General features: G+C 41.8%; 1 protein-coding gene across 1 annotated transcript in view; it reads left to right on the forward strand.

The window, feature by feature from the left end:
- The window catches only part of poc1a (POC1 centriolar protein A), a 37,550-nt gene extending 12,936 nt beyond the window's left edge, over positions 1–24,614 (forward strand). Inside the window, exons 9-10 of the mRNA XM_071922179.2 lie at positions 13,964–14,242; positions 23,252–24,614. Of these exons, the coding sequence (XP_071778280.2) occupies positions 13,964–14,242; positions 23,252–23,362 (390 nt within the window). The 3' untranslated portion in view covers positions 23,363–24,614. The remainder of the gene's footprint in view (positions 1–13,963; positions 14,243–23,251) is intronic.
- The last annotated feature ends 1,490 nt before the right edge of the window (positions 24,615–26,104 follow it).

Below are 26,104 nucleotides of genomic sequence, written 5' to 3' on the forward strand. Positions count from 1 at the left end.
GGATGGGTGTGCTTGGTTATTATAAGGTGGAGTGTAAGAGCACTGGATATACCTACTGTACTTGACTGCTGGGAGAGTACAGATGAGACACACAAGGTTAGATGAAATAGTCGAGGGCTATATTTTTACATACAGTAGATGTATATTTTCAGTGAAATCTGTCTCACAGAGCATGTCTTGGCAACAGGAACATAAATGACAAGTGCTTTGATTCATACAACGCTTTACAAAGCAGACCTATCTGTTAGCTGAAAAAAAACTAGAGTAGCTTGATATCTGTACCAGTCTCACCTTGACAGGGCACTACTGGCTGACTACAATTTACCCAGGAATTTCAAGGGAGAGTTTTTCGACCTCAAGGTTTTTATTTTTTTATTTTTTTGTTAGTATCTCTACAAAGCCAGTCCTAAGGACCAATGCCAGATGATGCACCATCTTAGATAACCGGTCCATATTTGTTCCAGGCAGAAATAGCCGATCGAACAAAGACTGGAATGGCGCTCCAAATCTTGTCCTCGAGGAGCTGAATCTCTGAGATTGATTAGTGATTTCGATATAGGGTGAAATAGGCATGTGATTGTGAGTCAATACACAACACTTCAGTTCTCTTTCCAGCTTTCCATCTCTCACTCTTGCTTTCCTTATTGCTGTATCTATCACCCTTTTTGCCGTCCCTGGAAATCCCTGGAAGAAGCATGAGAAAGAAAACAGGAGGAGTAACGGCATGGGATGGAGGCACAGAGTGTGAAACATGGAAGAGACAGAAAGGAGCAAACCAAAAACAGATTGAGAGACAGAGTACATGAGAGAGATAAATGATGAGGAACAAACCGAAAGAGAGAGAGAGAGAGAGAGAGGGGGATATAGAGGAGAGCGGCCATTAGTGATGTTTAAATATTAAAAGGCCTTGTCAGATGTCTCATACACACACACACACACACACACACACACACACACACACACACACAGGACAGGGCGTCACAGGCAGGGGCACCTCAGGGCATGGTTTGGATTTCAGCCCTTTGACTGCTGCAGTGTTACTTACATCAACAAGGGCACAGCCAAGGTCCTCACACACACATGCACATACACACACATGCCATGCCAAAGTCCTGACATCCCCTGGGGATTCAGTTTGGCTCTGACCAGTATGTGACCTCACTCCACCTGAGTCTCTGCTTTCTCTGATCGATTGCTCTGCTAGAGCCACAGATCCACAGTGATGCTGCCTCGCGTTTATATTTTATTGGCTAGCTGGAAGAGCAGGACTCACAATAAATAAATGTCAGTAGCAGGTGGGCTGTCCCACTGGACATGGTTTGGATATTAAACTAGCATAATAACCGGTACAAGTCATAATAACGAGTCCAACTCGCTTAAAGGCCATATTACAGGGGGCACCATTTTGAAGCAATGTAGATACGCAGTGGTGAATTGATCTGCATAAAATATAATTGTAAGGAACAAACATACAGTATATTTTTGTAGAATGTGTATCAATTGCAAACAGCTCAAGAGTCATGCTTGTGATCTGCCTCATCTTTTTTTTTACTGGGGGCGTAAGGGGAGAATTCACATTGACTAGCTTATCTAACTGGCTAGCTTAAAGTCCTATAATGGGAAGCATATTAAGTTTTTAGTCAGTTTCTATCAAACCTGTAAGCAAGCAATGATTATGTAGTACCATTGTTATTTAATTACACAGGACTCAGGCACCCCAAAAAGGTTTCCAAAACAACAAACTGCAGAGTAAGATGCAGGTCTATAGATCCTTTAATCCTTTAATAGATCCTTTGTAGATCCTACCTCGGTCAAAACCGGCAGATAAACAAGGCTGAAACCTAGAAAAAGAAAAACCTTACCTCAGTCCACTAATATGGGAAAAATGTTTTGGAACTACTGTTTTAACCTCTGGCCATTTCTTATATATTAGGGTGATTATTTCTTGCATCTCCTTAACATTGGCTCGAACGGTGTCAGGGCATGGCTTTTAACAGCTTTTAACACCTGTTTTCTTAATGCCAACCGTAGACCCCGTCGCCCTCCTTTTTCTCTTTCTCTGTCTGTCTCTGTCACTGTCTGCCTCTCTCTCTCTCGCTGCCATGATACAGGATTGTAAATGGTTTTTAATAGCTCTTTCAGTCGACAGGCATTATTACAGACGCGCCTCAGAGGGTGATTAGGAAATGGGCAGCTGGACCATGTGAAGAGAAATGATGAGCACTCTGTATGAAACCTATTCTCTTCTTCTGAGAACTGCTGTTCTTGTGTAAGCCCGATGAACCCTCTCATTTGGAAATATGGCTTTTAAAGATAGCTGTCTGATGCTGTAGGGGGCTGATGGAAGAGAAGCAGTTCACACATTTGATTAATTAAGAAATGGGGCACAAAACAGTTCAACTAAGAGCTCTCTATCTTCTGAGCTAAAAAAAGGAGATGCATTGGCAAGACACTACATGCTTGGGTATAACTTGAGATTGATCAGCTGTTGAGAATTATCGATATTTAACTTGATTTTCACTATAAAGGCCCCGTTGTCTGAACCTAGTCCTCTAAAGTTCTCACAAGTAGACCAACTTGTGTCCTAGATTTCACCGTTCTATAGTTAGATGACATGTTCTATCTGTGTACATTGCTACCCACCAATAAAAGACATACTTTGTAAGCTTGCAAGCTTGTTTATCTGAACCCCTGGAGAATGCATTTTGTTAGACAAACTTCTCCTTCTTTGAAATATGTCATGTGTGTGTACCTGTTTGCAGTAATGCTATGCACATTCTAATTTGTAGTTTCACAAAATGTACAGTAGTTGCACATACCAACAAGAAAAATCCTCCAGTTACACACAGTTACTCTTGATAAAAGATGTGTTGCCATTGTCACATTTATTCCTCATCATGTTGAGTCAGTAGATCTTTTGTCTTGGATGTTTGAGTGTCGGGTGAACGAGGTTTGACTATACATTGCTTTTTGTGTTATCAGACATATTGAGATAGCTGATACTTAGTTGAGAAGTAGAACCCGCACACCGAAGTATTATTCAACTCTTTATTTCATGACAACGTTTCAATCCATGATGGATCTTCATCAGGTCAAATTACAATTACACACACCTGTTCATTCATCCTATATATAGGCTTCACTGTCACCTGGTATGTGACGTCACCACAAATAAATCAGACAGGTGAGACTCAACCTTATCCATTTCATACTTTTCCCATAGCTGGCAGACTGTGCCATACCACCTCTCATATCATCTGCGTCTCCTCTCTCCGACCTCTTTTGATGCAGTTTTTATGGTGTTTGCCGACTGTAATAACTTTACGGAACCCTCAACGTTTCTGTGGAGACTAGCTGTCATTCAGGAGAAAGGCATCATGGCCAAAGGAAACAGTTCAGTTTGAATTGAAAAGACACTAGAACAAAATAAACCCGCATGTTGAAAATCTTTGAAACAATTTTAGGTATTGCTTCATTACTAATTGACTTATTGTACTATTTAATTGCTGCTGCTGTTACTATTTAAATATTGTTTTGACTGCTGGTATTAATATTCAGATATTGTTTTAACAATATTTACACACAATTACATCAACAGTTACACACACACAAACACGCACTTCTGCCCTCATTAAATTCAGCTTCCACCTCCAGTAAAACTAATTCCAAGCATTGAAAGGTGTGTACATTTCTTTCATGCTCTTTCATGAATTATCCTCTGCCAGTTGGTAGTGCTAGTAGCTACACCTGGAAGTGCCTGCTTCCTAGATCTTCCTGTTCATGTATTATTTAGCTGTTCGGAATTCATTATTAATAACGGGCCCTTTCATCTCTCATAAACCGCCTCAAGTCTCGCTCACGTGCCGCCTGAGAGGAAACAGAGGAGAGAAAAATGTCACCGGCTAACTTAAACGTGTTCTCTTCCCATTAGGAAGGAATATTCAAAGCCTTTTTGAGCTTGGAGAGAGAGAGAGAGACGGGGAGAGAGAGAGAGAGGGAGGGAGAGGTACTCTACGATGAGGGAAAAGTGGAACTAATGTGCTGAAATAAATTGGTTTATTTTCAGTATATTTGCTTGTTTGTCGAACTGATGTGAAAAGAGGGAGTGTAAAGTAAACAGGATGTTCCTTCTGAAAGCAGACGCGAGAAAGATGTGGAACGCTGCTGCTCACACGTCTGAAAACCTGACTGCAGCCTAATTAAAGAGATGCACAAAATGTGAACATTACGGGCCTGTTTACACTTCAGATTACACTTCACATCAGAAAACTGTAATCTCCCATTAGAAATTATAGGGAGTCGTGTGTCCAAAACCCCTGATATCCTGAAAAAACGCAAACGTAAAATCACATCGCTGTGAATCACTGTGAATGGTGAATGTCATTGTAGTCATTAGTCTCATGACTTCAGATAAAAAAATGACTCAAGTGAAAGTAGGGCACTTAAACACTCAAAATCGCTCAAGCAATCTAAGTAGAGGCTTTTTTCTCAAGAAAGTAGCAACCAAAAACGTTACTCATGTACAGTTGTTATAGCAATAAAACTTGAGAGGGCATTTTTTATGGCTATAATGGGTACAGTAACGTTGCTGGGGCTAGATACAAGGTGCAGCTGAGTGCCATTGGCATCACCAAAGTAGCCATAATCACAGTAAAGAATGTTCTCTTGGGTGCTTTTATACAACAGTTCCCAACACACGTGTACAGTATGCAAAGTTTTCTTAAAAGTAGGATGCACAAATAAAAATAAAGAGGAGAAACAAGAAATATCACTAACTAGCTCCCTGGATACCGCAAGAGTTGGCATAGCAACTATTAAAACACGACTAGCCATGTTTTATGGGCATTATCAGCACAGTTGGAATGTGTCTTTGACCAATCAGACTGCTTGGCTGAAACTTCTCATTGTATGAGACTAGTTATTTTCCACCTCTGATTCCGAGACCTTTAAATCTAAATGCAATGCAGAAAATATCTTTACGTTTCTGGAAGCAAGTGTGTTTTCATGTTGTGTGTGATGTTCATAGACGGCATACAATATTTCTCTATTTTATTGCTTAGCTTTTTTTGAGATGCCGCACAATTGAGCTGATGCCAAATACTAGAATGCTCTGTGCGTTAAAGGTACCATGCATATTTTCTGCCTCAGTGCTGACCTCTTGTCATTCAACAATGTTATTAACAAATCAACAAAGGTCAACAAATCAAAATAGACACACTGCTTGGCCCCTCCTCAAGCGCATGCCTAGTGGGAATGCCTCTCTCTCTCTCTCTCTCTGAATTTACCAGAACATCCTACCGGTTCGTAAAAAAAATCTGCAAATGCTAGCTAGTTCCCAGGCTAACAAATCGCTGCATAGTTTGTGGAGGACTGCGAGTGCGAGCCAATACTTTTGGGGGGCCGGCATCATGGGCGTGGGAGGACGCAACACTTGAGTGGTAGGAGGGCCTTCAAAACAACAAACAAACAAACAACAAACAAAAAAAAACTGCCTTTTCCCACTCCTGGTTTTGAATGCAGAAATCTCCGGAGCAGGTGCACCATGAGTTGTTTACTTTGTTTCACTCACATCCATTCAGCAACTACTACTACTGATATTTACTAGTCATGTTATACTTGAGGAAAGCAGAAATAGTGCACATTGCACCTTTAAGACCACCCTACAGATTCCTGATATAGTTTTAGCTTTAACCGAACATCCAATATTATTGAATAAAGTCATTGTTCATAATTCATTTCAACAAGAATAAATTGGCTAATGAGACAGTAATGCTCCGCTTATTCATACAGAGGCAAAGGCCACCCATGGCGACTGCCCTCTCGAAATCAAATCCATGGGGATTTCATAAGTAGCTAATTTGATATGCTGATCCCTTGATGTAGTCGGATGCGAAGCTCCCTCATAATTTGCCAGTGATGGGCACTATACCAGGAACATGTAGGCCTATTTGCAATGCACAATAAGCCAGCTTTGGAATGAGGTCTAGCCAGCCAAATATTGAGGATGTGTGGTTCAGTCGGGCTGTCTCTGCGGAGCACAGCTGAGCAAATCTTTATTTGCTGCTGTTTGTGTGTGTGTGTGAATAGATGCATCGGTGTATGTTTGTGTGTGTGTGAGAGTGCGAGTGCAAGTGCGCGAGTGCCAACCATTGCTGACAGGCAGATCAGCTCTCTCTGATCACATCCCCCCTAATCCCTCCATCCATCTCTCCCTCCCTCCCTTCCTGTCTCTAGCTTCACATCTGGGTCTTTCTCCCACTCACGTGCACTGACAGACGAGCTGCACGCTCACGGCAGGCTTCCCCTCACACAGCTCAACACACACACATACATACACCACTGCACTGCTCAGCTCAGCTTTAGGTTGGGAATTGGAGGGAGTGGGGAGGGGGATTCTGAGACTGCAGTAATTATCAGAGCTTCTATCTCCATCATTATCATTTACAAGAGCTGTAGATTACTTTGACTATACCATACCAGACCAAACTTTACTGGCACTCTCCTTAATTACAGACGTAATAATAGTGGAAGCTATGAAATAATAATCCATGAGTTGCTGATCGACTTACTTAAGACTTAAGACTAGTATGGAATGGCAGGTGATATTGTTCTGACAGTGGGAGTTGAATGCGTTTGGCGGCAGGGGATAGGGAAGATGAGGAGATGCAACAGAGTGAAGAAGAGCCTAATGGTCTAGTGGAGCGAGAGAGCATCAGAGAGAAACAGGGAGAGGGAGAGCGAAAGGTAGAAAAGCAGGATAAAGAGGGTGAGCACGTGAGAGAGGGAGGGAGCGCAAGAGAGCATGAGCGCAGTGGAGACAAAAACAACAAGATTGAGAAGGGGAGCAGGAGCATGAGAACAATGATAAGAGAAAATGAGAGAGGGAGAGGATCAGTGAGCCATTAACAGACACCTGTTCATCCTTGTTACACTAAAGACAGAGAGAGAGAGATTGAAAGAGATAGGGATCAGGAAAAACAGGCAGAAGTCGAGGGGGGATAATGGAGGCAGAAAATGCAAAAGGAAAAATAGCAGGGAGTAAGAAATGGGGAGAGATGAAGAAAGAGTGGCAGAAAGGGGTAGAGAAAAATGGAAAAAATAAGACAGAGAGAGACAAGAGGCAGGGATATGACTTGAGTAGTAAATAGGTTAAATGAGAACCATCCTCTCTTGTGGATCCTGTAAGCTATAGTTCTGCGGCCGTATCCACAAAGCTTCCTAGTACTAAGAGTTGGTCCTAGTGGTGAAATTCTAAGAAAACTCTGAGAGTGATGACGTTTTCTAAGAATTTCCCCTTAAAAGTAAGACTAAATCCTAGTAAAGATAAAAGCTATTCACAAAGCATCTTAGCCCCTAAGAGAGCTCCTAAGGTGGTAAACTGTTAAGAGTAGAGACGAGGACTTTTAGGAGCTTAGGAGTATCTTAAGGAGAGGAGGAAATGGCTGAAAGACGCGGAAAAGACGCATTAATGCTATTGTTATAAAGTCATCACAATGTTAAGATATTTAGCAACAGGCAAACAGTGCAGCAGTGATCATTTAGGTTTATGCAACCACATAGTAGAACAGTCACACAAACAATCACAGCTCCTTCACAGCCTCATATTGTGACGCAACCTGTTTAATTCCCACTGGATGTGCGCACCGTGCGCCAACAAAACAGCAGCTATGGATATAGCGAGTTTTCTCTGTATTGTCTGGTTACTGATGGGACACACGTCCACATCATCTGCAATATACTCATGTTCAAAAATCCTATTCATATAGGCTTGCCAATATAGTCTATAAATTATACTAATACTACTGAGTCTTGAGCCATTTTCACCAAATCTTAACATCAAATTAGTAAAGTATAATTACATTACTGCCCAAATAAAGGCATAATGCGTCAACCTGTGAGGACCGTACAAGTATTAAAAAGTACCGTTCGTATGGTTTTCAAAGATTTTGTCCAATGAGCTCTATTTTTATTTTATTTTTGATAGTATAAGCAAACCACGCGTTAATATCGAGTAAATTGTGTGTATCTTGTGTGGTTCCTTGTGTTCATTCTGGATGACAAAAAGAGGCGTGTTGATTTTTCTTGATCAACCAATGACAGCGTCCAAAGAGAGCATCACACCTAGCAACGGAGTCAACCACGCCTCCTCACTAAGATAAAAGTTCTCGTCCATTCCGTGCTCAGAGTTGCTCTGAGAACTTTCCTAAATCACTCCTAAGCTAGGACTCCTTGCTAAGGAATTTTAGGCTAAGATAAGAGCTCTCTGAGAGGATTCTCAGAATGTTTGTGGATACGGCCCCAGAAGTGTAAGTCAGAGCTGAGTCATATCACAGGCTCCATTCATCACAAGTCATTACTATTAGTTTGCTAGAAAATGTTTTCCCCTCGTTTCAGCGGTGAGTTTTAGATATGTTCCATGGTCTAAATGAGCTTTCAGAGGCCTTTCTACCTAGTAAAGAAAATATATATTTCTGTGTTTGTCTATTGATCCCTCAAGGAGAAATTTCTCTTTCGCTTGTCCCCTTCCACAGGGCTAATTTAAATACCAGTGTCATATAGTTATAGCCTATGTACTACTGTCTACACATAGCCTAGTTTACATTTCCCCCATTGTCCCCATTTTGCAATGGACGGCGTATGTAAATACATTTTTTTTGTTTTATTTATGTATTTTTTTGGTGCAGATTTTAAAATACAGTCTTTATGGTGTCAAACCTAGCTTGAAATAAACTGCTGTCCTGGCTTACAAAGACACCCCAAATAAGAACACATGCATGTCAATAAAGTTCATAAGCTGACGTCATTTCTGCCAATGCGTGTCAGGATGGACAGTAGCGTCACGTAATCACAAAGGATGCCAGCCATTGATGAAAAGTTTTGCCTACATCCTGTGGTTACATTATGACAAGCACTCCCTCCGGCCTCGCTCATCCAATCAAAGAGCCTGAAATATTCTCTGAATGTGCGCACTGATATGAAAACACTCAACTTGGGCACACTCAAGCACAGGTTCAGCTTCAGAACGGCGCCCTTGGAGCTGGAAGGGATTCAGGGGTGAATTAACAAAAGCCTGGCTATCATAACATCCAGGTCACCAAAGAAACTGCAAGTGATTGCGCAGACACGGCCACACATGTAGCACTGATCGCAATTAGCGACGAGACAAACATAAGTAACATCTTTGGACCAAGCCACTGAAATGTGTGACAACAGCTTCCAAAACATCCAACGCTGCCCTGCTGATGGATGGCTGCGATACCCTGCAGGCACAGGCAACTGGTGTCTGGAAGGAGCCAGATGCAAGAACCTGAAGTGTTGACAGCAATAAAAATGGCAGATATTGCGTGAGATCTTTGAGTGGCAGGCGCAATCTCGTCCTGGACCACATCAAGTAAGTCAATAATTGTATAAGTTCGCAACCTATAACGGGCTCAGTTAACTGAAAATGAAATTCTCCTTCAGAATTGCGCGTCTGGGATGTTGGTGACGCCTTCGCCTGGCTACAGTCACAGTTGCCATAGTGATTGGAAAGTGTACGCATCACATCCCTTTTAAACTTCCATTACCGCCAGCTTTCGGAAGATCTTAACAATTTCACCTTAATCGCGAGCCGCGATTAGCGATGATCTTTGTGAATTGGTCGCACCCTGTAATGAGCCTCATATGCATAGAAAGGGGTCGTTTTTGTGCTCAAATGCTTCCAAGCCAAGATCAGTCAAATCGTCTTGTGTCTCAAGTCAAGTGCCATGTATCACTTGAATCATTCAATTGCTCTCATCCTCAGTAGATTTGGCCATTTTACATGTACATCATCTTATTAAGACAGAGAGAAGCCATGAGAGTTCCACACTTCTCTCTCCATCTCTCTATGTGTGTATGTCTCACTTTGCCTCACTTTATCACTCCCCTCACCTCTTACTCATTCACTCCTTTACACACATGCACAACTGTGCTCGGAGGAGAGAAAGACAGATTCAGACAAGCTGGGGACCTATTCTGTGTGTGTGGTGTGATGAATGGTTTTGTATGCAGCTTGCAGGGTGTATTGATGGCTGGCTGTGTCAGACTAAGAGTTTCATTTGGGCCTCAGGAAATTTTCCACTGTTGGTTTTTCCACTCCAGGTGATTCATCAGGAGGGTGGTAACTGTGTGTGTGTGTGTGTGTGTGTGTGTGTGTGTGTGTGTGTGTGTGTGTGTGTGTGTGTGTGGGCGCGCACCCAGGTGCATGTGCATGTCTACATCCATGTTTGCCTCTGCTTTTCTGTATTAGCATGTGTGTGTATCTCTGGGGACCTATGCTTGGTCTCTGCGTGTGTCTGTGTGTGCACATGTGTGCCTGTGTATGTCTGTGTGTCTGTGTGTGTTTAAGCAGCTGTTTTAATACGAAGCTATAAGTCATACACTCAACAAGAGTTAATCCAGTCTTGGTGGAGTGTGTTGGCTCAGCAAAACTAGTCTATTGTTACCCCCCCACCCCCATTTCTCTCTCTCTCGCCCTCTCGCTCTCGCTCTCTCGCTCTCCCTCTCTCTCATCCTGACATTCATTCTTTTTTTCTTTCTCCCCCCGCCTCTCAGTACAGTCACCAACAGAAGAGTAGAGTGGTAGATTACACTGCAAAGGAATGAAGCGCCATACTATCAAAAATTTCTTTAAAATGATAAAATAAGGAGACGTACAAAGGGTGTGCTTTAGTTATTTTTCAGGCTTAAGAGTTTAGAAGTTAATTATGGTGTTGAGCTCTGTAACTAAAGTGATTGATAAGAATATGCTTTACACTTAAATATAAATAACTAATAATACATTTATTTGTATAGAATTGCAGCTCAAAGTACTTGACAGTCAGCAAGTTAAATTATATAACGGTGAATAAAATAAATACACATGTAAGATAAATAGAAGTATAAAGCAGGAACAAATTAGTAAAATCAAGAGATAAGTAAAATAGTAACCAATTACAGTTAAAATTAAAGTTAAAATATTAAGATTAAAAGGCAAAAGGAACAATAAGACAAGTTTTCCCTTGTATGCTTTTTAGGATCTAAGGCTGGTGGTGCCAGGTAGATTAAGCTAAGTAGCCTGATGTCTTGCTAAAATCTGCTTTTGTGTGTCTTGTGTTTTTCCTGGTGTCTGTCCTATATTGTACTGTCTGTCATCAGCGTAACAATGAAAGGTCACTCTATGCTGATGAAAAACATTGTACAAGGAGAATAGAAGGGACCCCATGATTCTGCCTTGTGGAGCTCCAAAATGTATATCAACATACTCAGATTTATGGCCATTTAAAAGTACAGAAAACTTTCTCCCGCAGACAAATGAGTGAAACCAGTCACTGACGGTACCAGAGAGGCTGACCCACTTTTCCAAACGGTGAATAAGAATTCTATGAATGATAATGTCAAATGCGGCATTAAGGTCTAAATAAATAAGAATTAAGACATTAACAGCATCTACAGTTGGTCTAAGGTAATTTCTCTGCTATGGTTTGCCCTGAAACCATAATTTATGTAAGATGTCATTTTCTTTAAAGTAGTCATTAATTTCATGAAATACCACTTTACCTAAAAAAAAAAAAGGTAAATTAGAGATAGGGTGGAAATTGTTAAGCACATTACTGTCAAGATTAGACTTCTTTAACAAAGATTTAAGTATTGCAAACTTAAAAGCATTAGGAAACAATACCAGACATTAAAGAGGAATTAATAATGTTAAGAGTATTAAAAGGAAGACTATCAAAAGTATCCTTAAAGAGTCTAGTGGGAATGGGGTCAAGTAAGCAAGTTGATGATTTAATTCAGTTGACAATTTTACGCAGCACACCTGCATTTATTTGTTCAAAGCCATTTAATTAGCGATTAGCTGAGGGGGAATCTAATGGAAGGTCCAGTGCTGTATCCTCGAACATGCTTCCAATGCCAGATCTTATTATACTTTTTTTTTTTTTTATTAAAAAGTATAGCAAAATCTTCACAGGAGGTGGTGGCCTGGTTAGAAATGTTTTGGCTTGGGTTAAGCCTGGGTTAAATAATGTATCAATAGTAGAGAACAGTATCCTAGGATTTTGCTTGTTTTTGATAATGTCAGAGAAATGAGTTTGTCTCTCCTTTCATACAGCCTGATTAAATTTTGTAATTTCGACTGAGGATACTGTAATGTACAGTTAATTTAGATTTTTCCATCTGCACTCTGCCTTTCCTGCACATTCTTTTGAGTTGACAAGTATAATTGTTTTTCCATGGCACAGATGTACAGTACAACTTTTTAGCTTTTAATGGAGCAACAGTGTCAAGAGATTCTCTAAGCTTATCATTAAAAATATCCACTGCATCATGAACTGAATGGTTGTTGACTGAGAGAGACACAGAACTCATCGGAGCTGAAAAATCGACAGCTGTAGAAGCATCTATATGCCGTTTCTTAACTAAATGTTCAGTAATGCTAGAGGTACAGATCTCAGGCTGGAAAAAAAAAAACACAGAAATCATCAGAAATAGAGACATTGAAAATAGATAATTGTTCAATATCAATACCCTTAGATAATGCAAGATCAAGCATGTTGCCTTTATTATACGTTGAGCCCTTTACATGCTGGACTAAGTCACTAACCAATGCTAGTGATTTTACAGGCCAATATGTAGCCTTGCATTTCAAACTTTACACTGGTTTAAGGCTACTTTCTTCAGTTGTTGACATTATTATTTAGTTGATAATTTTATATATCAATTTCAGTCATCGAACAATAGGATACTTACTCACACAGTAGAACCACAGTAGAGGTTATGAAAGCCATAAGAACTTATTATGTTCTCCCTCCTTAATGTTCTTTTGTTGGGAATCATTCTATGTCAAAAGTGTCTTGGGAGGACAGAAAAACAGTCAAGGAAGCCTATCAATAAACACCTCAACTCTTTGTAGATTGCTGTAGGGAAACCCTGCCCTGTTTATTGTGGCAGTTTGAATCACTCCTGTCTGTGGCAAATATGTAGAACCAGGCGACAGCAGACAGCTCAGCTGATCCGGCTGCAGTGAAGATCAGCACAGTTTGACACTGCAGTCTTAAACATGTTTAGCTGGGTGTGAATAGATGTTTCCTGTAGGGTGGTGATGAGTAAAGCAGTCGTCTCCCTGGCTGAGAAGGAGAAGAGAGGTTGTCTTGGAACAGATGCATATGTTCGCACATACATATGATTACAACCAGACAGTGGTCCTCATAGACAGACAGAAAGACGGAGAAACCGATGGACACACACACACACTGTTTTTAGTCATGTAGAAATGGTGATGGAGAGATGGAGAGATGTGATCACAGACCTTCATGTGTTTATGTCTCACTGAATTAATCACAGCACAGGCAGACGGGTGATTGTGTGTGTGTGTGCGCGCGCATGTGAGAGAGAGTCCACTGTTTACCATTTTAGACTCCAGAGTTCATGCAGGCGTAGCCATTGTAGATTTCATATTTGCTGCTAGCTGGTTGCACAACAGCAAGTACACTTTAACATTTTTGTGTGTGAAAATATGTGACAAGTCAAATTGTGTTCTCTTTTGTTAGTGTGCTAGGAATGGTCTTGGTTTTAGAGACACAAGTTGTTAAAATACTTAAACTTTTTTGTTAAAGTAAGTCTGTTCTGTTCTACATTACAACATTTTCGAAGGAATAGATTTGAAATGGCCACAGCAGCACTAAAGCACGACGGGTACCAAGAAGGTAGTATTAAGATTAACATAAAATTTGCAGACCAACAACATACAATAGTATATAAAATACAGTGGAAGAAACAATGTATAAAATCAAAATACAATCAGTCACAGAGGAGAGAACAAAGTATACACTAAAATATGTACAGCACTATGCGGTGATGACAAACCCCTCTGCAATAGGGGTCTCCTATCTTATAATTACCATATTGTATGTGAAATCAGCTGAGTTTTGAACATCTCCCCCTCTGTCCTCTCTGTCTCTAGACCTCCGACCCAGCCGAGCTTTGTAACGGACAGGACTCCCAAACCGCTTCCCATACTCAGGTCCGTAGTCGCAGTGGCAGCCGCAGTAGGGCGTCCCAGTCCCACGCCTCTAGAGACCCCAGCACCCGTTCCTCCTCCACCCAGCAGACGCAGACCCAGGGTTTGCCGCAGCATACACCCCACCCTCAGGCCCAGACCCAGGCCTCAGATGGAGGGGTGCCGCCTGCTCTAGCCAGCACCCTGGAGCACATCATAGGTCAGCTGGATATTCTCACTCAGGTAAGCAGAAGATGTGGGAATCTTCCACGACAGATCGCATGCACTGTGCTTCGGCCGCGCCACGTACCCAAACAGTGCCCAACTTGTTCTCATATGAAGGAGCATTTATATTTCTTCATGCGATTGTCTTGCATGCAAACATATTTTTTTTTCCCCTTATGTTTCTGTTTTATAACAGATGATAACTAGAAGAAAAACACGCACCTCACTTTGTAGGTGCTAAGGAAAACTCACAGAAAAAGGAAAGATCCTGCTCCAACACAACTTTAATAGACAACGTTTCGAGCACAAAGGCTCTTCATGTTTGACCTGATAAAGAGCCTTTGTGCTATTTCCTTGTGCAGGCTCTTTCCTTTTTTCTGTTTTATAACAGTCCAGTAAAAAAATGTGTCTGAATTGTTATGTAAGTACTGCCTCATTTTCTAAATAGCAGGCATACAGGCAGGACAGGCCGCTTAGGATGCATCAGTTTTTACCACATTACTACATATGCTACCGTCATTTTTCTTTATGTTGAAATTCTAATATTATTTTTCTCATCTTATCACCAAATCATTTACTTTTACCCAACATTTTATAACATGCACACATAAACATTTATGCAAAACACATTTGTACAATGACACTAGTGTGTATATTTCGTTGACTCAACAACTTACCTTAACTTTACCTTACCTTAGCCACCAAATGCTTAAGCCTAACCCTAAAATAGGTACTTCTCACAGGAAGGACAGAAAAACTGTGTTCATTTTGGATTATTTTCCTCATCTCTCTTTTCTTATGAGGACAAGAGAAAACACGCTCACACATAGCATACTGGCTGAGTTTGGTTCGACTGTGGTCTCTGTGTGAGTGCTCCAGCGGCTTGGTTAAGGCCAGACACAGTCTGAAGCCAGACCAAACCAGAGCCTGCAGAATCAGGCCTAAAAATAGGTCCTTGAACAAAAACAGAAGGGAACGGCAACCAGTAAAGAGCTAGAGTTCTGCTTCTTATCAATTTATGTTCTTCTTTTGTGTACCTCTTTGTGTACTTTTGTGTAGCTTCATAGATGTAGTCAGTAAAGGTGCAACTGAGAGACCTGTAGAGTAACCGTTATAGAATTGAATTGAATAGTTTTTTGCCTCACATTTGACACACCAAATGTGGGAAAACTGAAAGAAATTTCAGTTAAACTGAAAGAATTGCAGTTTATGCATTTAGCTGACCCTTAACCAGTAAAAATGAATGGACGGCCTTGAAAGTGCTTGATTTAAAGGTTTGATTTGTGCCTCTTGCTGCTGCAGTAACCGCCGCAGCTGGCCAATCAGTGACAGGGTGAAAGGTTGTATTGTTGACAAACATGGCGGCCTTGTTGGTGGATTTATATATATTTGATGATAGGTAACGCTTTAGATTAGATAAACAGGAGACTACTGTAAAATGCTGGCCTACAAGAAGCCGCCAGATTATGCATTAAATCTAGCCGGGTAATCCATTTGGCAGAGTATGTTTTACATTAATTTTGATTATAAATATATCAAGCACACTTGATATAACACTTTTTTAAATTTTTGTTAGAGATGAAGAAGAAGGTGAGGAGGAAAAGGTAAAAGAGGAGAAGAAGTAAGCAGCAACAGGAGAGGAGGACAAAGAGATGGGAGGGGGCAGAGTGGGAAGGAGGAGAGAGAGGGAGCACAGGGAGGAAAGAGTTTGAAAGAGGGAAAGAAGGGAGGTGTGTGTGTGTGTGTGTGTGTGTGTGTGTGTGTGTGTGTGTGTGTGTGTGTGTGTGGAAGCGGCAGGTGGGGGTTTCTGGAGGTTGTGAATGTACCCTTAGGAAAAGACATCATTCATACATAAGCACCGGTAGCACTCTGCCTCACTCACTGCCTGGTAGTAGGTCTAAATGTTTAATGGGCATGCACATACACACACAAGCACACACACACTGCTTGAATGTTTGTGTTTCTGTCAAACTGCATCTCCCTCTGTCGCTCTTGCTCTCTCTCTCTCTCTCTCTCTCTCTCTCTCTCTCTCTCTCTCTCTCTCTCTCTCTCTCTCTCTCTCTCTCTCTTCCCCTCTCGATCTCTCTCGATTAAGCTGCAGTTCAGCATATGGGAGCGTTTAATATTGGCCCAGGGCAGCCAGGCGGCTAGCTAACCCCTCCCAGGGGGGTGGTGCCAACCTCTCCCCTTCAACCCCCCTAAACCCCAAGTCCTCACTGCATTCCCGTTTTTTTTTTTATTCTTCAGAGGTCAAATGGACTGCCTGCCTCTGGTTTTATTCTTGCGATCAGTGCTGGAAAACCAGGGTCATCTCTTCTAGAGTAAGTCAATGGACTGAGATGCTGAGATGAGATTTGTAGGAAATCATGGTCAGGTCTCTGCAGTGTTTTCTTTGCAGATTAAATTTTGGCCAGCCCCTCACTAAATGCCTTTTCTGACCACCTACAGCAATACTTGTCATGAAAAATGCAGAATGGTTTCCAATAGCTTTATTCTTGCCCATGAAAGTTGTTTGAACTTCAGTCCTGATGCTCACATAAGACCCACCCCACTGGCAACTGGGTCCTACAGAACCCAGGGGAATCCATGCCTCTGCTAGAAGTTAGACGTGGCACCAACATCTACGTACATCATGTTGTGGAAAACACAACATTTAAAAACTCATTTAAACCGCTGGAAATTTGAATAGTTTGCAACATAATGCCCAAGAAACAGTGGTTTGTGTAGAACGAAAATGGTTCCACAAAGTAAAGGCCCCCTCTCAAAGACAAACTCTGAAATACTTGCGGCGCGCTTGATTTAGTTTACAAAGCACAATGTAGCTCATGATGCACATTATTCCCAAAATACAGACTCTGCACACAAGGCATGTTAAATACAGCCCACCATAAGTATTTTTGAGACGGGCTCAACCCATTTTTGTTGCAGTTTACTTCCGAAACGCAGTCATACCCAGAAACAAGTCTATCAATATTTCACATTCCACGATAAGCTGTGACTAGAAAAAAGTAACGCACATGTTCTCATTTCTGTTAAATTCTGGCTAAGACGGAGACTTACATTACCGTCGCCCAGCCTCCAGAGGTTGGGCTGACAAAGCGACATTGTTTATTCCTGCACTATATTCCTGTTCTTTTATAAGTCTTTTTCTCCTCGTATTATTTTTCACTATTACAGCTCTTTGTAACTCTAATAGTCCAAGAGGCTTAGAGGGAAGAGATGAATTATTCAACATTAGACTGAAGCTTCCAAAGCCACAGTTTGCTGTGTTAGCTGCTTTTCACTTGTCCCCCCCCCCCCCCCCCAGCCCTACACCCCCCTCCTTTCTCTCTCTCTCTCACTTATAATTCATCTCTCTTACACGTCCTCTCACACTAGGCCTATAGTACCCATGCTTACTCCCTTCTTTTGTATTCTCTCTCTCTTAATTATGAAGTATCTCTCCTGCTGTCTCTCTGTTTGTCTCGCTCGTTCTCTCGTAATTATGAATCATCTCTCCTCTTTCTCTCTCTCTCCCTCTCTCTCTCTCTCTCTCTCTCTCATTCGTGAGTCTCGTCCATGCTATGACATGGCAGTAGCCGATGAGTCTATAGTTTACCAGATTTTGGCAGATTTTGTGAACCTTCTCTGATGTGACTCATTGAAAAAAAAAAATTGAAACAGAAACTGTTTTAACACTTGATCTTTTGAAATGTTTGTGAGTGTCTCTCGGTCGCCGGAGCAGAACGCACAACCATGTGCACAACCAACCCACTCTGTAATTCCCCGAAACTACCAGAGCACCCTGCCAGAGGACAGCCTTTGCCTGTTTAACCTGTGTGTGTGTGTGTGTGTGTGTGTGTGTGACTTAAGTCACTTTCAGGGACACACACCAGACTTAAGACCAGTTGATTGGGGACGGCTTGTGCAATTGGGGACAAAAGCCGTGTCCCCAATTGGTAAAAAGCTGATTTTTGGGTCAGTGGTTAGGTTAAGGTTAGGGTAAGGGTAAGTCTCCAGGAAATGAATGTAAGTCTATGTAAATACCCCAAAAGTGACTTAAGTAAGACTGTGTGTGTGTGTGTGTGTGTTTGTGTGATCTAAGCATAGCCTGGATAGATATGGACCAGTTCAATGAATAGATATGGAGCAGCTATAACTTTAGCTTCAAGTAACATTTGGAGAAAGTGAAAATAAAATGTTCTTTTGTATGTAAAAATAAGGTGTCACTCATGACAGTTCCTCCATAGAGATTAAACCAATTTCTGTGATTCAAAGTGAAGGTTCTGGATTTTTAGAAGCCAGTAAACCTCTCGCTAACCAATCGCCCTTTTGAAGAATTTAAAAGTTTTCACAGCGGTGTTTCTGATTTTGAGGAATTGGAAGCAGCTTCCTATTAGTATTTTTTTCAGCAATGCTCATGGCGAATAAAACCATTTCTCTGAAAATTGCACCCAGGCCATTTCATGTATTTCTCTGAGCTGTAGTTATAGAAGGAATCGCTAACAGAACAATGTGAAAGGATTTGAAACCAATTTCAAGATATGTGCCTCCCAACTAACTTGCTTCTGTTGCCACTGAGCCTCCACTAATGTTGCAGACAAATGCTAATGAGACACTTTTAGCCTGTATTAAATTTGTAAAAACAAGAACAACAGCATAACAATTTTTTGAAAGTCCTAAAAGGGGGCTTTTCTACCTTAGGTATTAAGACTAACGTATAGGCTAATCTAGGGATCTAATGACCAATAACTTTCCATCAGTAGCAGAGAAAGAGATAGATGTGCTATATGATTTTATATAATTTCACATGGAAACAAATTAGTCTTTTACGCTCTATTTCTCCCCTCATGGAGTGAACTTGGTAACCTGGTCAACAGAATGCAGATCACCAGGTTTATCGTCAGATAATAGCTAATATTTGACTTTGTATTGGTTTTCTGCTTGGCATTCTTCTCAAGTTATTGTGGTTTAATTCTGGGGCTCCATGTGATAGGGATTGTATTTCTTATGTGATAAATCACCTTAACAACGAAAGTGAGTACTAAATTGTACCAACCAAATTCTAGCAATGCAACCACTTTACTTTATCACTAGCACCAGTCTGTCGTTTTTTGTTCTTTGTTGTAGACACAAGCAGTTGAATATTGGCTTACATGATAACTCACATCAATAATTCACTTTGGAGTTGAATTAAAAATGAGTAATAAACTGTACCAACCAAACTCTAGCGCCATAATGAGTTTACTCCATCACTAGCACCAGTCTGTCATTCTTGGTTTGGTTTGTTGTAGACGCATTGCAGTTGAAAATTGGCGTATATGATAACTCCCGTCAATAACTCATTTTTGAAAAATGAATAATTAACTATACCAACCATCACCAGCGCCAGTTTGTCTTTGTTTGACTTTCAGACTGTCGTAGCGCAAGTCATACCACAGCTATCAGAGTTTGTACCATAGGCCAGTAATGCTCAGGGCGATGGAGAGTATAATGTGTTCTGGAGAGGAAAAAAACAGCTAGTTCTATTTTTAGGAGCATATAAAGATTTGGTTTCTACTCCAGATGAAAACTATAGGCCCGTATAACGTTCCCTCTGCCTGGGGACACACACACACACACACACACACGCACGCATGCAGAGACACACACACATACACCAATAGCTAGGAGGAGGACTGGGTACCCATATCAAGTTGGCAAGATAAACAGGGTAGTATTGATCTAGAAAACAGAGACAGGGAGAGGGAGGGGGGAGAAAGAGGAAATACAAGCCCTTTCTCTCCCCTGCAGCATGAAATAGCAGTAGATGTTATCTGGTTTGATGACCCAGAAGAAAACACCGCTCGCCTACACATCGTGGAGCACGTTTGTGTGTGCTGTGTGTGTTGCGCTATATGGGGTTATCTAAGGGACATGATAACCTTTGCCAGTCCCTTCATGATTATGTGTTTGCATAATTTATATTCATGCCTGGTTGTGTGTGTGTGTCTGTTTGGCACTATGGGGTCACCTTAGGGCCACAACAGCCAATTACTAATCACTGCTGGATCGTCCTGCCTGTGTTGCAGACTGCAGCACATGGCACGTGGTTGTTGGTGGGTTTGAATGTGGCTTACAACCTTACAACCTGGTGTATGTCGTGCCTTCTCTCCTAGCCTCTTTCTCTCTCTTTCTCTTTCTCTTTCTCTCTCTCTCTCTCTCTCAATTACTTGCTTTCTCACTCTCGTCTCTCTTTTACTCTCTCGCCTTCTCTCTCTTGCTTTATCTCTTGCTCTCACACGTCTCTCTGAGTGTGAGGGTCAGGGCCATGGCGCCCTGATAATATACATGTGACCACAGAATGATCATGTAAGAGAGAAGTTCGGGGGGGGGGGGGGGGAGCGTACCATGTAGTGCAAACCGTAACACAAAATGTAAAGGATCCAGGATCCAAAGGTCTCCACGCTGTGTGTTTGACATGTCTGTCATTCAGCGCATGATCAAAGCCTGTTTGCCCTGGACACGGTATCCTCAGGGTTCTTGCTGTATATCAGACACCCTCACTGCCTGCATGTATGAAATTCAATAAAACACACATATCGTCTTTGCCTGAGATTTAAAGGATTCCTCCACAATTGATTTTCTGCTCCCCAGACCGATCTAAAGATGGCACTGTGAGGATGAATAGCTGGTATCATGTTTTCTGTGACGTCTGATGTAGAACACACTGACCCTTCAATGCTCTCTACTAACAGAGGTCCATTTATACACACAGACACACACACCCACGGACGTACACCATTATTTATAAGCCATAGAGTATTATTGTTTCCCATGAGAATGATTATTTATGCAAGATATATGTTCTTTTATGAAAAATGCAAAGGTGTACACAGTGACCTGGATTCACTTCCATCAATACAGAATGTTCTATATTTGACTGAGCTAACTTGATACCCTCAGACATTTTGGTATGAATTCTGTTACCTTCTGTTACCTGTTACCAGTTTCAGATGTGTTTTGTGCCTCTTGTCAACAAGAGTGACCATAAGGCTCCAGGGAGCAAATGCAGATGTTTCATTTTCTTGTTTTCCAAGAAAAAATGGTTCAGTTGATGTTAAAATGCCCTTTTCAGCACATCAGTAGGACCATCTTCATCTGGATTCTTCCCCAGTGACAAAAAATTACCTTTTTAGGCCCATTTTCCCATTTTCTTAGAGAGTTCTCTCCTTTGTATGGCATCTATAATTTTCCACCCCCTCCCAACCGCAAAGCTACTCAGAGCAATTTAATGAATAAAAGACAGGCAGCCTCTAATCAAGCTCTTCACCTGAAACAGCCTCTTCCATTAATGAAGTGACCCAAGAATTGATTTTTCAATTAAATGATTTCCACTTATGTGAAAGCTGACTAGTTATGAATGAAACTGGGAGTGGAGTTTGATTGTCCATCTGCCCGTCCGTCCATCCGTCACATCTCAGACGTCACTGATTGGATTTTGACAAAACTTGGGGGAATGCTGCATCATCTTTTCAAAATTATTGATTATCCCCAGGGGTGCACTAATGCATTTCTTCATGTGACCCATGCAATATATCAGACACCACTGATCAGATTTTGACTTGGACTTTGGGAAATGATGCATCTCGCCACTGCTTTCTGACATTTTCAAAATTGCACTGATTGGTCCAACAGAGGCCCTACAATTACAGGTCGAGACAAGGTGACATTTGTTACTGATTGGCCCATTGGGAGACTGCATCATTTGTGGGGGAAGACATGTTTACTGTTGCCTTGCTTAATTGTTCCTTCCTTGAACTAAATTTTGTTGCTAAGCAATAATATCCAAAACTGCTTACTAGCTGTGATTATATTTGTCACCAGGCAACATTAGCTCACTGAATATACCGTGGGGATGCACTGGTTGCAACTGTTGGCACTTCAGTGATTCCAGTGGCGTGACTCCTCTCAGTAGAAGACTCTGCTTCACCCAAATTACCATCAGCTTTCTAACGCTGCTTCCCAGAACTCAGTCAGTTTGCCATCATCAGAACAGAGTGAATGGCTCTATATACAGCTCTCGCTTAAAGGTCAAGTAGCATTTCTGATTTGCTTTTCCAGGAAGCATTCCTGCGTTCAAGCATGTCGTGCCCATAAGTCTTAAATGCCTTCTGACACTCAGCGCCACATTTCTTTTTCTCTTCCTGAATGGATTCAGAAAAGAAAAGGTGCTTGATGTTTGTTTTTTTCTCTCTCTCGTGCGTGTGACTCTCGTCTCGTCTTTTTTTTTTCATGTATTATTTTTCTAAAAGAAAAAAACAAGAAGCCGGTAAGATATTGAATAACCTGAATACACCTTGAAAATTCTATGACAGCCGTCTAAAGTGTTCGAACCAAATGAGCATTTGAATTATTGTTGATTTTAAAAAGGTATACCTTTTCTGTGCATTTACATACTGTAGGTTATGGACACAATGCAACACACACAAACAGACACACAGAGCAAATGTTGTCACTGCTGGGGGTTGCTGGAGAGGAAAAGTGTGTCGCACTGTGGCCTCACTACCCACACATCCCTGTCCTGCATAGGAAAGGGTCTTTCTCGCATCCTCTCTGTGTGCGTGTGTAAGTGTGTTTATGCAAGTGTGTCTGTGTGTGTGAGAGAGAGAGAGAGAGAGAGAGAGGGAGAGAGAGATGGCGTGCGTGCCAGACACAGAGACTCTGGTGTTTCGGCTCAGGCAGCAGATTTCTCCACGATAATCAGCTGGATTGTCTTGCATGCACAACATCTGTCTCAAACGGGCACACACACTCTCTTTCACACACAAACACAGCCATTACACAGTCATTACTGTCAGGCTGATGCTGTACAGCCCTTCCCTAACATGCTCTTTCTCTCTTATCCATCTCCTTCATCCCCCCCTTCTCTCTTGCTCTTATGTCTCTCTTTACTCATCTCCGCTCTCTTTGTCTTCCTCCTCTCTTCTCTCCTCTCTTCTCCTCTCCACTCCTCTTCTTGCCTCGCAATCTTCCCTCTCTCTTCCTCTCCTCTCTTCATCCATGCAGACGGTGGCTATCTTGGAGCAGCGGCTAACGCTGACAGAGGACAAGCTGAAGGAATGCATGGAGAACCAAATGGAGATCGGTCTACATCTCCAGAGCCGGGATCAGGCCTGAAGAGATGGTGACGCCACAGAGAGGTTGACACTCTATGGGGCTTATATGACACTCTATGGGGCTTATATGGGTGTCACATTAACACCATGGATGTACACAGACAGACAAACAGACACACACACACACACTCTGCTCTGTTCTTGCTCCCTAGTGGGTAGAACTGGCTTTTCATTCTTAGAAAACACTCAAAATGTGTGATCACACACACACACATACACACACGTTTACCAGCGGGTTGAACTGAACAGTTTTACTGATTGGATTTGCAATGCACACTGAGCACTACTGCTGATGTATTGTGTCTTGTTGTTTTACAAAGAGATATCAGAAGTGAAAGAGTGGAATATTGGAGAAGTTGTTCCTCCAGAATAGTGCTGAGAGCAGTCCCTTTTCTGCTGAGTAAGGACCCGCTGCCACTAGTTGCCGTGTGTGTGTGTGTGTGCGTGTGTGTGTGTGTGTGTGTGTGTGTGCCTGCCTGCCTGCCTGAGTGTGTGCACATATGCAGGAGACCTTTGTACTTGCCTGTGCATGTGGGTGCATGTTTCTATTTCTGTTTGTTTATGTATTTGTCTGTCTGTGTGTGTGTGTGTCTGTGTCTCTCTCTCTCTCTGCCTGTGTGTGTGTGTGTGTGCACGCATTTGCAAGATGGTATCAGCATCTGTGCTTTTGCGTCAAAAAGCATTGTCTCAACACAAACACATCCTAAATGTCCGTTATCCATGGCTTTTCTGTGAACTGGTCAGTTTAGTTGGATTCAGGCCAGGAAATAGATTTCATTGAAATCATTTAAAAATTAAAAAAAAAAAAAAAAAAGCTTTTCTTGTTCAGTGTTTTGACAAATCATTGAAAGAGGAAGCCTTTTCATTGATTACTGACTTGAAATCTGACCTTACTAAATTAATTGCCCACAGATATTTAATCGTTCTCAATTTAATTGTTCATCTACTGTCATCTTTAAAAGGACTGATGATTTCAAAATGGCTAACCCAAGCCATTATAGTAGATCCACTACAGTGCCTTTATTGTGTCTCTCTGTCCATACTGGTATGGTGATACAGTTTTTGTTTGAATAACGGTGCTTTTCTCAGTGGTTTTAAGTGGTATTTTCTACACTGTGAGTGCAGAAAGCCGGATTGTAATTAGTTTGAAAAAGTTTTTATATTCCTTCCTTTACATTTTTAATGTATCTGAAACTTTTATATTCAACAGTAAGTTACTTGTGTGCTTTTATAATAAATGTTTTTCACTCTTATCTCTGACTTTTAATGGTTTGACGAAAGGATTCTGGTTCCTCTTCTTTGACAATGTGTTTTCATAGTCATTGCCAATTTGATGATCTCACTGTGGTTCCTTTTTAAGAGGCCGTTTCCAGAGTAGTTTCTTGAGAAATCATGACTTTCCTGTCTGTATTGTCCTCAGTAGTGATGGTAAGATCCGCATGTCGTCCACAGCCCATGCTAGTAATTTTCAGTTCTTGCTTTGCCAGAATTTGAATCAGGATTTATTGCAAAAGTATGGGGGTGGCAGCTAGATATCCCTGCCGGGCTAGTGCCCAAAATCCCTGCGTTCCGCCCCCCCGAGTAATTTATGTGGTCCCGTAACCTGACTACTGATCCTAGATCAGTACTTTTATTTTTAGAAGCTTCAATGAAAATGAGCCCAAGGCTACTCTAAGACACATTCTGTGATTTCTCTTGGAACAAATTCAGCTGGGCCATATAGGAACTATTCATTCATTTTACTTCTCTTGAACAAAGGGGTAATATGTATTTACATATCAAAATAATGAATCATACCGAGTCATATTCTAGGTGTCACACTAACTCGGAGAACAGTGTGCCGTCATTAACGGGGGAAAATATTGACAACTGTTTCTTTAAGACCCAGCTCAGGCTCTGCACTGATGGAAAAAGAAGAAAAACAAAACCGGAATTCTGGAGCTGTGCTGCCGGGCCCACTCTCTTCCTTCCTGTCTGGGGCCCGAGGACACACACACACACACACACACACACACATACTCATACTCATGCCAGAGAAAACGGCTCCCTTTAGTGTGGGCCTCAACCAGACTGCCTGCCAGGAGCACTAGTGGAGGAGAGGAGGGGCTGAAAGAGTGGGCTCAATAACTGCCAGGCCTGACGGAGTGTGTGTGTGTGTGTGTGTGTGTCTACGTGTGTGTGTGTGTGTGTGTGTATAAGAAAGAAAGGGGAGGGAAAAGAAGAGAAGTTGGAGAGCAAGCCTCTGTAATATGTAGCCCATGTGTGGCCCACAAGTTTTGTGTGTGTGTGTGTGTGTGTGTGTGTGTGTGTGTGTGTGTGTGTGTGTGTGTGTGTGTAGGAGGGGGTTGGTGATCCTGGAGATGAAGCGCACATCTGGATATGTTTTTCCTGGTGTGCTGTGGTCGCTGCCACCACTTGCCTGTGTGTGTGTGTGTGTTTTAGTGTTTTAGTGGTTCAATGTGTCAGGTCTTTGTACTCCCCTGCTCCTCTTGGCTTTTCGTTTCCCTGACCATTATTTTATATTCCTACAGATTTATGAGATTGAAATGATATCCAGCCACACTGACGGGTGGACTGGTGTGCCCCGTTGCAGCAGGTGGAGGCTGTGCTGCCGTACATAGTTTCACAGCGGCTGCGAGATGGAAGAAAGCGGGCGGTTTACCCAAAAACTTTCATTGCCGCAGCATATTCTTAGTACTACAAGTTTTACTGCTCTTAGTATTACAACTTGTCTTTGGTGACC

This window comes from Centroberyx gerrardi, chromosome 5 (assembly GCF_048128805.1).
Source record: "Centroberyx gerrardi isolate f3 chromosome 5, fCenGer3.hap1.cur.20231027, whole genome shotgun sequence".
Taxonomy (NCBI): Eukaryota; Metazoa; Chordata; class Actinopteri; order Beryciformes; family Berycidae; genus Centroberyx; species Centroberyx gerrardi.